Source organism: Siphateles boraxobius, unplaced genomic scaffold, assembly GCF_051911475.1.
Source record: "Siphateles boraxobius isolate OS27281-9 unplaced genomic scaffold, OSU_SipBor_1 16, whole genome shotgun sequence".
NCBI classification, from domain to species: Eukaryota; Metazoa; Chordata; class Actinopteri; order Cypriniformes; family Leuciscidae; genus Siphateles; species Siphateles boraxobius.
The window spans coordinates 2999696-3013082 of NW_027508766.1; the positions used below are offsets into that span (position 1 = coordinate 2999696).

At 36.7% G+C, this 13387-nt stretch overlaps 1 protein-coding gene across 2 annotated transcripts in view; it reads right to left on the bottom strand.

The window, feature by feature from the left end:
* Positions 1–13138, bottom strand: part of rxfp2l (relaxin family peptide receptor 2, like) — a 49483-nt gene extending 36345 nt beyond the window's left edge. For both annotated transcript variants that reach the window (XM_077231105.1, XM_077231106.1), the window contains exons 1-3: positions 13056–13138; positions 7481–7609; positions 7238–7309 (exon numbers count right to left, since the gene is read on the bottom strand). In XM_077231105.1, coding sequence (XP_077087220.1) covers positions 7238–7309; positions 7481–7609; positions 13056–13110 — 256 coding nt within the window. In that variant the 5' untranslated portion in view covers positions 13111–13138. The remainder of the gene's footprint in view (positions 1–7237; positions 7310–7480; positions 7610–13055) is intronic.
* Between the last annotated feature and the right edge of the window lie 249 nt (positions 13139–13387).

Consider the following 13387-nt stretch of genomic DNA (forward strand, 5'->3'; position numbering starts at 1 on the left):
TCTCTCTCTCTCTCTCTCTCTCTCTCTCTCTCTGTGTGTTTTCTGTGTACTTGGTTTCATGAGACTATAATGTTTCATCTGCAGGGACTGTACTGATGGGTTTTGACTTTATACCACAGAAATAATTTGATAAAGACAGAAATCATGAAAGAGACAAAGAGACAGATTACCTTATGTCTTCCCAAATAGATAAGTCCTGCCATTAACATGACAAAACACGCTTTTGTTGTTTCAAACCCTCTCAAACCCTTTTGTATTTCCCATTAGCGTATAAAATCTGTAATTCAGTTATTTTCATGCCTTATTCAATCCATTTAAAAACAGCAGGGCATCACAACCATGACCATTTGAAAGCTTTTGTTTAAATAAATTGCTAATTTTCATGTTTGATCCAGTTAAATTGCGTAAACAATGTGTAGGCTATTGATATGAAGTTGAAATCAGACAGAGACATAGCAATTTATTTAACTAGTAAACAAAAGCTTTCAAATGGTCATGGTTGTGATGCCCTGCTGTTTTTAAATGCCCTGTTGTTTTATAGCGCAAACTTTAGTAAATCACCTTGCATGATTCATTTAAATAATCTCCTCCCATTAATTTTGCGCCTAAAAGGGAAACTCAAATAAGGTCAGCCGCAAAAATAAAACCCTGTCCATGCCTTTTCAGCGCTAATCTTTCACTGCGTGTCTTTAGTAAATCCTGACAGTAGTTTTTTAACGGCAAAACAGGGTTTGTGCTGGCACAACCTGTTAGTAAATCTGGCCCTTAGAATTCTAAAGCATTCATTGCAAAAAACATTGCTACAGTCTTTTCACATATTGTTTGTCCATGATATCTCACAAAGTTTGACAGAGAAAGTAGTTTCACCACTTTCAACCCACTCAACACATTTGAGACATCTATAGCTAACCTCCAAGTGAGTTTGAAAATCATTTTCTGACATATTCAGGCTCTAAGACAACTGGGTCTGTCTCACCTAACCTACGCTTGACAGTCAGGAAGAGCATGCACAGTTTTCCTGTGGGGTTTCTCATTCAGTATTCTTAATTGTTTGTTTCGAGCTGAATACAAAAAAGGTTAATACATTACATTCCAAAGCATAATATCTTATTTTTACTCCACCACTACATTTGACTGAAACATACCGATTATCTTTATATTCTTTATATAAGCATTCTTTTGAACTGATGCTTATTAATGAATAGGTTTAACCGATTCACAAATCATATTTAGTGGTTAATCTGTGAGTTCGACTGATCAGAATGCAGCCGTTTACAACTGATTCAAACATCTCAACTGTACAAATTACTGTTTGGTCTTGCCCTATTCAGAACTTAGAAGAATCAGAAGTAACATGATAACCAGAGCTAAAGAATGCTGATTCATAATGATTCATAATAATGTCAGGCTTAGGCATCCCTTTTCAAATAGGTATTTTGAGCAGGATTATTGAGTATTTTAACTAACCAGCTGAATAAATGACTAGTACAAAAAAATTAATTTTGCCACTTGAGTAAACTTTTGAATGTATTTAAGAAGAAATTTCAAAGAACTACTAATACATTTACTGGAGTATTTAAGGTAGGCTATCTGTACTTTAACTCAAGTACAGGATTTATAGTTCATCCACCATTCCCTCAACCTGTTTTAAGTCTATCATTCCAGTAAAAGTTTCTTGACTGAATATTCCCCTGTGACACTCACTTCCATTGCTATGAAGTGCTTTGAGCAGCCGGTCATGGCATATATCAAAGCCTCCATCTCAGCTACTCTGGACCTTCACCAGAACACCTACAGAAATAACTACTCAACCAAGAATGCAATAGCAACCACAGTCCATCTCACACTCAGTCACCTGGAAAATAAAGACCCCTACATGAGGATGAATTGATTTCAACACAATCTTACATCAAATCCTAATCAACAAACTTCACATTTTCGTCCCACTGATGCTGCTCAGGGCTTGTAGAGAGTGCCTATAAAGATAATTTTGGTGCTGAGAGGAAAGCCTTGTAATTGATAATAAAAACTAGCCAGTACATCACTATGGCCTGCCTTCCACCATTGGGAAAGACCCCATTTATCTGTCAGACCCGAGGCTAAGGAACATCTATGAGAGCAGTTTATTTCTACTGGGAGTCAGAATTCATGAACCCTGCATGTTATACCTGTACAGATTACATGAATTGCACATTCATTCCATCATTTGCTGCACAAGCCATTTAATAATTAATAATCTACTAAATGATCTACAGTATACCTCAACCTCTAAATTGCAATGATTACTGTACTAATTTACTGTCATCAAGGATGTTGCAATGCTTCCTTTGTCTAATGTGTATAGTCTATATTTATTGTCCCTTGTGTATTTTTTTGTCTGCAACATTGTGGTACTGTAAATAGCTTTTCTCTGTTTTTCTATCTGCCCTGTAAAGTATAAAAAGAAGTCCACGAATCTCCATTGTCAACAACAATAACACATTTATTAAAGTCCCCATGAAATCAAAATGGGCAATTCTTATTTTTTACAGTGATTTATCCGTGCACATCTTTTTTTCTTTCTTTTTTAATTCATGTGCCCTTGTAATCTTTACCCAAAATAACTTAACCCCACTCTTGCAGTGACATCTCTTCTCTTCTCTGATGATGTGTTCCTGTAACTGCTGTAAGGGCGGGACAACCTGTCACTCACATCAGATCGAAGCAAATAGCAAACCACAATAATATAACGATTCAATCCCCCATTAACAAAATCAAGCCCCTGCCTAGATTTTCTCTTGGTCGAGAAGTTGTTTTACTAAGATACACATCACAGTGGGGAAGAAAAGACTAAATAGTCTTATATTATATTGCAATATTGCGACTTCCATTACATGCTGAATTAAAGGTTCAGATGATCAAATAGAAAATTATTTCACTTCCTTTCTTCTGTGGAACACAACAGAAGATATTTTGAAAAAGTTTGCCACAAATAGACATGAATAGCCTAAAACTATTTTTTTATACCAAGCTTTGTATTAAGATGATTCTCAACTATGTTATGAAAGATATAACCGAACGATTTGAGATACCATTTTGCTTTATGTAATATGGTGGGTAAAATGGCCATAAGAAAGTTTTTCCATTATATACAACACCGTAGCACTACGCTATTACACTATGTGAACTGACTCGAGGCTCACAGAGAAGGAAATGAATAGTTGAAATAAAGTCTGTGGTCACTTGGACTATTTTAATGATGTCTTTAATAACTTTTCGGACCGGCAAATTTCAATCCCTTAGAAGCCTATGGAGGAGTTATCCAGCTTTCAGATTTAATCAAAAAAATCTTAATTTGTGTTCCGAAGATGAAATAAAGTCTTACGGGGTTGGAACAACATGAGTGTGAGTAATTACTGACAGAATTTTCATTTTTGTGTGAACTATCCCTTTAAGAGAGCTGTGCATAAACAGATGCCCACAAACCTCAATGAACTGAAGCAACGTTATAAAGAATAGAGGGCCAAAATTCCTCCACAACGAGAGACTGATAAAGGCATTTAGAAAATGATTACTTCAAGTCATTGCAGCTAAAGGTAGTTCTACAAGCAATTCACGAGTTCACACTTACATACAATTAGAGGGAGTAAGCTTAATGCATATTTGGCGTGCTGTCCGGGGGGAGGGCTCTGAGCTCTGAGTTCAGTGATAGGTGATGGCAGAGGGCAGGCAGCAAGCTAATAATAAGTATATTTCCCTTGGAAGTATATGTCACCACCAACACCCTATTCTCCCATCGATCTCTAAAAGGTTTCTTTTAGGATTTTTCCTCCCTTGTTGTAATGCTGGGAAATAATGCCACTAAGGTCAGTCTATCACACCTCACCAGCCCTCTTGGCAGCCGAATGTTATTGGTGTAAACTGATAGGTAGAAAGAAAGCAAACGCTCTCCTGACTTCATATAGCTTGTAGGTGAGATAAGAAACTAAATGGCTTTAAAAATTAAATGGCTTCACTTGGTCAACAGAAAATAAGATTTAAATTTAAGTTGTCCAGAAATGTTCTGAATCTCATCTTTAATGGAGCTGCCCTAAACACTATAGCACAAAATCGTATGTATGACCTTCCTTGCGACTTCATTTAGCCCAGTCTGTTTGCAGTCTGTTAAGAGAACGTGTCAGATCATCAGACTCCAAGATAACTACCCCTAAGCAAAACTTGTCCTTTGCTCCCACAAAACAACCTGAACTTAGCTCGTCCACCCTTGGGCCCTGTCCTTTTCCAAAAGCTGCTCTGCAGTAATGCCTCTGGCTTGAAGACTAGATACTCGAGATGAGATATATTTACATACATTGGAAAGCCATGACTAAAGCGCAGACGCATATACTTACTTTTAATTGTACAATTACAGGGACAGTGAAACATTTAGTAGACCTTAAGCTTTTTTAACATTAGCTTGAGTTGAAGTTAACTAATATGTCTGCTTAGCATTTTTTTTTCAAACAATAATTAGCAGACCCCCTGCTAAAGACCTCTCTGGCTCTGTAGGCATTATTGTCCGATTCCGGTTAGAACGAACGCAGTTACTGACAGTTTCTGTTCTGACATTTTCATTCCGTGAGGTGAGATTGTCTTGACACTGGAGCATGAGCGCAGCTCATTTGCATTTAAAGGGATACACTTTTCTCCCTCAAAAAGTAGCAATTTTAACAAACTGTAAAAAATAATCGGTGGGTATTTTGAGCTAAAACTTCACATACAAACTCCGGGGACATCAGAGACTTATTTAAAATAATTTTCCTTTAAAGGAAGTTAGTCCACTCAGCAGCTATCTCGGTGACACCTCCAGGCAGCTTTCTTTACAAGCACAGCTAATACCTAAAAAAGATTGTTTAATACTATGCAAAGTTTAGGGTATGTAAGATTTGTCATTGTTTTTCAAAAAAGTCTCTTATGCTCACCAAGCCTACATTTATTTCACTAAAAAATTTAGTAAAAACAGTAATATTGTGAAAACTTAATACAATTTAAAATAACTTTTGTCCGTTTTAATTGTGGAAACCGTGATACATTTTTCTTTGATCAATAAAAAAACGTTTAAAAGAGCATGTATTTTAAATAGAACTTTTTTTGTAACATTATAAATGTCATTACTCCCACTTCTGTTCTAAAAGTCTCTTCTGCTCACCAAGCCTACATTTATTTGACAAATTTCTTTGTAAAAACAGTAATATTGTGAAAAATTAATACAATTTAAAATAACGTTTGTCCATTTTAATTTTGGAAACCGTGTAACATTATAAATGTTGTTACTGCCACTTCTGTTCTTTCAAAAAAATGTTTTAAAAATGTAAGCATCACCCTGACCACCCACTGAAATTGTCACATACTGCTGCGAGACTCCAAGGTTGAAGATCCAAATGCAGTTTATTTTGAAAGGGTAATCCAAAAACATAATCCAAAGTACAGGCAGGCAGTCCATTCAAACAAACACAACAAAAAGGCAGGGGACACAGGCAAAAAGGGGAATCCAAGAAACAGGCAAAGATCAAAGATCAAGAACACGGGATCAACAGAGAGAATGCTTGGAATTGCAGTGTAACAATAAACAAGACTTCGCAGGGAATGACAGAAAGAACCAGGCTTATATAATGTGCCTAAAAAAGATAATGAGACACAGGTAAATGTGATATTGAATGATGGTCTGGGCAAAGGATTATGGGGAATGGAGTCTGTGGATGTGTGGAGATTGTCCGGATTGGAATGCCCTCTGATGGATATGCCGGGCACTCTCACTGATGATCGTTATTAGAAATACAGTCTACATGACTGTCACTATGTACGAAATGGAAGTAATGTTTCACCATTGTCCACTGCGGTTTATTGTAGTCAGCAAAACTCATTAAAAAAATTGTGTGAGTTGTCAAGTTTCAATTTCTCTCTCCTTCATTTCCTTCCCACACTTTCATCTAGGCAAATGTATCTCGTTTTGGCGAGTTCTTAATTTAGGCCAATTTGCTTAGAAGTTTTTTTTTAAAATCAAATTAGAAGTGTGACGGATTGGTTTGCTGCAGAGTTTAAAACAGTTCGTTGTTTGCAGTTTAGAAAACAAATTGATCTTCAGAAGTGAGACAATGAAGCATGTCCAATATATTCGCCAAACTAAACACATTGCCTGCCCATGTCCTTCTTTTAGGCACTCAAAGATAAAAGAGGGACAAACAACTCCGTGAGGTCTTGAAGCTTCAAGACTCTTAGCCTGTTCTATTCTATCATATGAGAAATGTCATATAACGTTGTTTTAGAAAGATATTGTAATGGTCATGTTCTGTTTTGGTTTTGTTTTACCTATTCTGAATTCCTGAGTTCTCATCCTTGTGTGTTACAATGGTTTCTAATTAGTTTCTCGCCTGTTTCTTGTTTTAATAATTATCATTCACTGTGTATATAAGGCCTTAGTTTCCCCAGTTCTATGTTTTTTGTCGTCAATGTTTAATGTGACGCGTCGTTGACTCTCTGTGTTCATTAAAGTCTCTAGTATCCCGTTCTTCCTGCATCTCGCTCTTCATTAGATTAAGTAGCAGTGTATTTGTGACGGATTACAAATTTTAAATTAAAGCAAAAGGGAAAAGGAATAAGGCATACATTTAGAATAAAGTTTGCTAAAATTTCACAATAGTCCTCAGGGGAATCAAGCCATACTTCTTTTTTCTGTTAAACAGTTCTTTAAAATATGCTTTAATATAAGAGGAAGCGTAGCGTATATCCTTTTTTTCCCCTTGTTTTTCACTGTCCTGTTCAATAAAAGCAAAAATAAATAAAGTGATGAACATGTTATAAAATAAAAAAAAGAAATAAACTCAATTTTCATACCAAATAACATCAAGAGATAAAACCACATGATATCATCCCCTGATAATACCTACTGATAACACTTACCAATAGCATTAATCTTTAACACTTATAGATAAAACTCAATAATATCATTCAGCGGATCTGTTCCATCTAACTCTCACATTCTTGAGTATTATACAAAATATATTGAAAGCCCAGCACTGGCATATAAATGAGGCTTAGAAAACAAGTGATAACTGTGAACAGAAAGTCACACTCACACCTCAAGATCAAAAGAGAAACACTGTGCAAGATTTAATCAGAATTTGATGTTTGTCTTTATGTATGTTTATCCTGTAAACAATTCACAAGCACATTCAAAGCAACACAGACAGAGAAAAAGAGAACAAGAGAAAGTACTCACTGCACTCTTTCGACTCCTGGACCCTTGTTTTCATGAATGCATCAAACAGATGGGGCCAACCACTGTTATCCACTACAACACACACATATATTTTCAAAATGACATTTCTATATTTGCAGTATTCATATTTGTAAATGCATAGTGTTTATGACAATATATTGTGCCAATGTATGCACATTTGCATTAGTGCGTGTGTTTATGACTGCATTTGTAGGCTATACATCTATTCGCCCGCAGTCTTACCGCAGTTCTCTTCATCTGCTCCATTAGGACAGTCCTGCTGCCCGTTGCAGTGCTGCGGTTGAGGCAAACACACCGACAGATTCCCACAAGGAAACTGACCCAATGGACACATATCAGAACCTGAAGAATCTACATACACACAAACACATGAATGCAATGAAACAATTAGCCAAAGTCTGCTCAGACATGTTTTGACTGTTAAATGAAGTAGGCTACATTTGAATTCCTGTCAGAAAAGTAATACAAAGCAGCATATAACCCAAGCACTTTCACAACTTTCCAAAAGAGGGAAAAAAAATAGAGAGATTGATTACAGCAATCAGAAGAACGAAAGATGTCAAATTTGCCGTCACTCCCCCAGCCGTTGTAATAGGAACACCCAGTGCTGCCAAGGTAATATAACCGGGTAATAAGTATAACGTGATAAATTATGTGTATTCATTTCTTTTCAGATGAAAATATTATAAACTTTACTCGATTTGCAATGTTGATAACTGCGGAAACACGTCATCACAGTCTGCGAAAAGAGTGCATTCATGTGACTTTTAATTAAAATAACTTCCCAACCCTCTTGCAAATCTTTTCTTCTGTGATGGCGTGTTGTTCGGCGTGAGGGCGGCACAACCAGGGACAACTCACACATGAGATAGCAGTTATAGCAAACAACAACGATCCAGTGACAGTTAATTCCTGATCGACAAAATCAATGCCCGTGCTATATTTTTTCCTGTTCGAGAAGCCCACCCGATCGGATATGCATCACACAATAGGTAAGAAAAGACTATCGCTACTTCAGTTTCATGCCGACTCACAAAACAGTCATCCCAGCCAAAACATCTCTCATGCTTTAATGTGCTGTAATGATGTCAATGCCAAACTGAAATGTGTGCTAATGTTGTCGTCCCTTTTGGTACTCTTCTGGATGTCAGAGTTCATGATGCAGGTAGGTCACGTGACTGATGGAAGACTTTGGTAGGTTTGAGTTAACCCTGCCACCACTCGCGTGACCTCTCAGCCCCATGACAGCATCATAGTGTGTGTCTCGAACTGATGGCATAACAGCACACTGCAGCTATTATGCAACACCTAGGAATGTAAGGTTTGAAGAAGCATGCAATTTTATCATTTATTATAATCCATTTTCAATATGTGATATTAAACTCTTTACATTTAAACCTCAGAAACACAATCCCTGCCAATGAACAGGCTTCAAAGTGGTGTCTGCTGCTTTCGATATTAAAGTAACAACAGCAAGTCTACCAGCTAGGATTACAGTATATTGAAAATTCAAGTGAAATCTTTTGAACTAGAATCATGCGAGGAAAACAAATTTAGTTTTTCTGCAAAGCTTTCAAAGTAAAAAAAAATAATAATAATTTGATTCTGCAGATACAAAGCCCAGTACTCTGCAGGGTACTCAGACAGGTTTTTTTGTATTTGGGCTGAGAAGTTCTTATCGAAGCAACTGGGAGATTTAACAGCATTGGGCGCTTCAGGTTTATTTGGAATATTTCCATTGAAACATGTGCAACAGACAGCTGGAGTACAACATACGCTTTTCTGCCTGCATGTGACTGACTGAAGAACATGATCTTGTCTGTATCACATCAGATTGTGAGGGAATTCTTTTTAATGACTGTTTTTTTTTTTAAATACATTTAATGGGCATTTAACCAATAACAATGAAAAGTTAAAAAGCTATGAATCATTCATTCATTCAAGTCATGGAGGTTTGCTGAGGCCACCTAGTTGAGAACAGACTGATCAGCATTTGATACAGCATTTTCATCATATGGTAAAAACGACAGTTATTTAATTAATATTAATTGTATAAATATATATTTTTTAATATTGAGGGAAAAAAGGATTTAGATGGTGTATAGGGTGTGCTATTCATCTCTCTTCATTCACTAATTCACTTCTACAGTACGTTACTGTCATTTCCAACATTGAGTCAACATTAAAATTCAAATAGTCAGTGACAAAATATTTATGAATAAGATCCTTTTTTACCCCACAATGAGTTTTCTATACTATGAAGAATCGTAGTGTGTCCCTCTCCTCATGGCCCAGAACAGGACAACGTTCGAGATTGTAGGCTATCCCCTTGATACAAAACAATGCTATCTTCATTTGCTTTCATTAGCCTCTTTCACAGAAACCTTGTCATTTTCCACCCAGTATTCCTTATTCTGCTTTTCATACACCATGTTCTAGTCAATGGACTCTCTCTCTCTTTCTGCCTGCAGGAAGAATATAAAGCATAGGTTGGTTTAACCTGAAGCCCTGGGGAGCCGCTGCCATGTAGCACAGACACCTGTACACATCCCCATCAAATCCAAGGGTCAGCTGAAATCCTCATTCTCTCCCTCTCCATTATTTACACACACACACACACACACACACACACACACACACGCACACACACACACACACACACACACACACACACACACACACACACACACACGCACACACGCACGCACGCACGCACACACACACACACACACACACACACACACAAACACTTGAATAATCCTCTCGTATGCCTTCCTGATACACTGCTCTGGCATTATTATCGTACGGTAAGTCATTCACGTAGATGATAAGTCCGTCTCCCCTGAACCGCACAAAACCCACTTAGCTCCAAAACCTCAACCTTCACACTAGGCTGTTCAAGAATCTCTTTCTCTCTTGAAATCTCTTAAACACAGGCAGACACAAATGCAAACACACACACACATGCACAGTTGATCTACATTGTCAATTTTACACCAAGACTTAAAAATAAAGAATATGTGCGAGACTGAAAGAGAGTAATCTGACTTGTTGTGTGGCTCTGAAACTGAAAGGTATATGTTTGTCACATACTGTAGACACGCGCCGTCCAGCGGCTAAACATCTCTATGATATTTATTATTTAAGGGACATAACTTGAATTCAGTGAAACTGTTTAGACCCACTCTCAGAAATAATGTGGAAAAATGTGGCAATATCCTGAAAGAGACAACATTATACCTTATTTATCGCTAAAAGGTGCATATTATTACCTTAGACTATATGTACCCTTAAAGGTACTACTAAGTTGAAAGATGCCCCTTTGAGAATATTCCACAGTGAAAAGCTATTGTACTCCTAAAATTAAAAGTTTTGCACTTTCTTTTCAAGAGTGCCTATACAGCCATACAACACTTTATTTAAAATGTACTTCCAAGGTGTACTTACTGAAGACACTGTGTAATGTAAGGTAAAATTGGTTAAGGTTAGGTTTAGGTGTACGTTCAGGGTTAATACCTAGTTGTTACCCAGTTAATGTCCTTACAACAATAATTACATGTACATGTGAAACAGGACTAAAATAAAGAGCTACCTTTAAAAAAATAAAAATTACACAAGCATTTTGTTTTCTAAACAACAACAACAACAGCTGTTTTTAACTATTGGGAATCGTAAATTATTTCATCTTTTTATGACACTGTCATGATTTACTGAGAATCTTAGTCATTCATGTAAACCTCAAGTGAGCTGTGGCACTTCCTTTTGCCGCTATTCAGGGCCACACTTCACTTATTTCCACTCATCTATTTCAACAGTTTGGCTTTAATATATCAATATTTCTTTCTTTCTTTTCGCTGCTTAAGTCGGCATATATCTAGGTTGAGGCTACGAGTTCATTCTGAAAACTATTCATCAGTTTCTTTTTCCATTTAATTGTATGCATGAGATTATTTTAATACGACCACATTCTGTTCACATTCACACTCCTCTACACTATACGACTTATTCCTCTGTATTAAATGTCATCTTTAGCAGATCTTACAATGAATTTCCATTTTCATACTGTACATTATAACTTTGTGATGCCTAAATTCTCTTTAGTAGCACTTAAAATGAATGATTTTAGCTTCCAGTGTTTTATTTATCCTTTATTTAGACAAAAAAGTTTAGAATTTTAATACAGTTAATTTATTGAATATGAGTCATAACATGAAAGTCAGTGTGTTGGTATTGGGCAGAATTTTAATATCAGTTCAGCCCGAGAGTATATGTCTATGCATGGTTATCTTGATCATTTTTATCTTCCTTATCATTACACAGATGATAATCAGTGCTAAGTCTTTCCTTAGAAAACAGCAAATCTTGTTTGATGAGGTAATTTCTTACACCGGAAAAGCACACTCTAAAGTTAAGTTGGTTTATTTTGAATGCACAAACTCATAAATGAATGTCATTTAATTAATGGCAGCATTTGACGTAAATTGCTGCATAATTAATTTATTAACCTTGAAGTTAGAACGAATTCTTAACAGTGTTATTAAATTATCAGTGTTTTTAAAAGATAAAATAAATCAAAATAAGGGAAATGAGCACAAACAATTAAATATCTAATATTGATCAATTCCAATAAATAAAATACATAATATCAGCTAATACAGTACTGTACAGGACGACATACCAACTTTCTAGCAGAAATGAGAATAATTTTACAAAGCATGAACAAAACACTGCAAGCCAACAGAGGATCTTAACCACCATGCGCACGGTGGTTGGGGGAATAGTGAATTTTGTATTCATACTTGTGTCTGTCTATGATCCAAAATATTGTACTGTAGATTATGGATCACGAGAGATGCCACACAGGTCATATCACGGAGTATAAAAACGTGAGAATTGACAGGTGAATAAATATGGTATTGGTTTCTAACACCTTGGGGAATTTTGTAGAGTGTGTGCTGTGTGTGTTCTTGCATGTTTGTCTCTGCGTTCATCAATCTTCTGACTTGTCCTTAATAATTCAACACTCTCTCTCACACGCACGCACGCACGCACACACACACACACACACACACACACACTTTGGAGACACTATTAGGACACCAACTGATCTAAAACAGGTTGAATATCACATAATGGCACCATGACCAAACAATTACAGCATATGTATCTATGAAAGTATGGAAAACTCACACTGACAAAACGCACATACTGTATCTTATAATAAAACACTCCTTTACAAACACTAAAACTAACATTAAACTAAACTGGATATGTGAAAGTCATTTCTGCTGACTAGCCGTTCACAGAAGTGCTACAGTAGATTAAATGAGAACCAGCATTCTATCAACATTTTACAAGAACTTAGCCTGCCTCAATTATAAGCATAATACTGACATGATTCTCATACATCCCACTGCCTGAAGCTCATTTACATTGGAATATGTTCATTATCACATTTATATAAATTGAATCACATTTATAAAACCAATCACAACATACTTATACTGATAAAGCTTCTTTCAAAAGTGCAATCCATTAACTAACAGAGCGCCTTATTCAACAGATGGTTCATCATTATGTCATTCATCTGCAGGTATTCACTTACACATTCTTTGAGCAGTTTGCATCCACCACAAACACCACAAAGACGGAATGAAAAAGGAAAAGTAGCAAGCAGGGAAAAGGAATGCTTGAGAGTATCTCAAGACCGCAGACAGCCGTGCGGTTACCTGTGTTCAGAAGGGTGTGAGATACATTTAGAGATAAAGAGATGAGGTTTAAAAAAACTGGGTCTTACCTGAAAGAAAAGCAAGGGAAAAGGAGAGAGAGGAGAGGAGGAGAGGAGGAAGCATGATGCGTAGTGCTCTGAGAGAGAAGTGAGTGTGTATCTCCTAAGCTGCTAGTTCCAGATCTGAGAAATGGAGAGAGAGAGAGAGAGAGAGAGAGAGAGAGAGAGAGAGAGAGAGAGAGAGAGAGAGAGAGAGAGAGAGAGAGAGAGAGAGAGAGAGAGAGAGAGAGAGAGACTCAAAGCTATATCTCACAGATAGTAGCCTACTTGGACATAGCAACTTCTCAGTACCAAACCAGCATGATTTCCAAACACACACACACATGTGTGCTTGTGTAAGG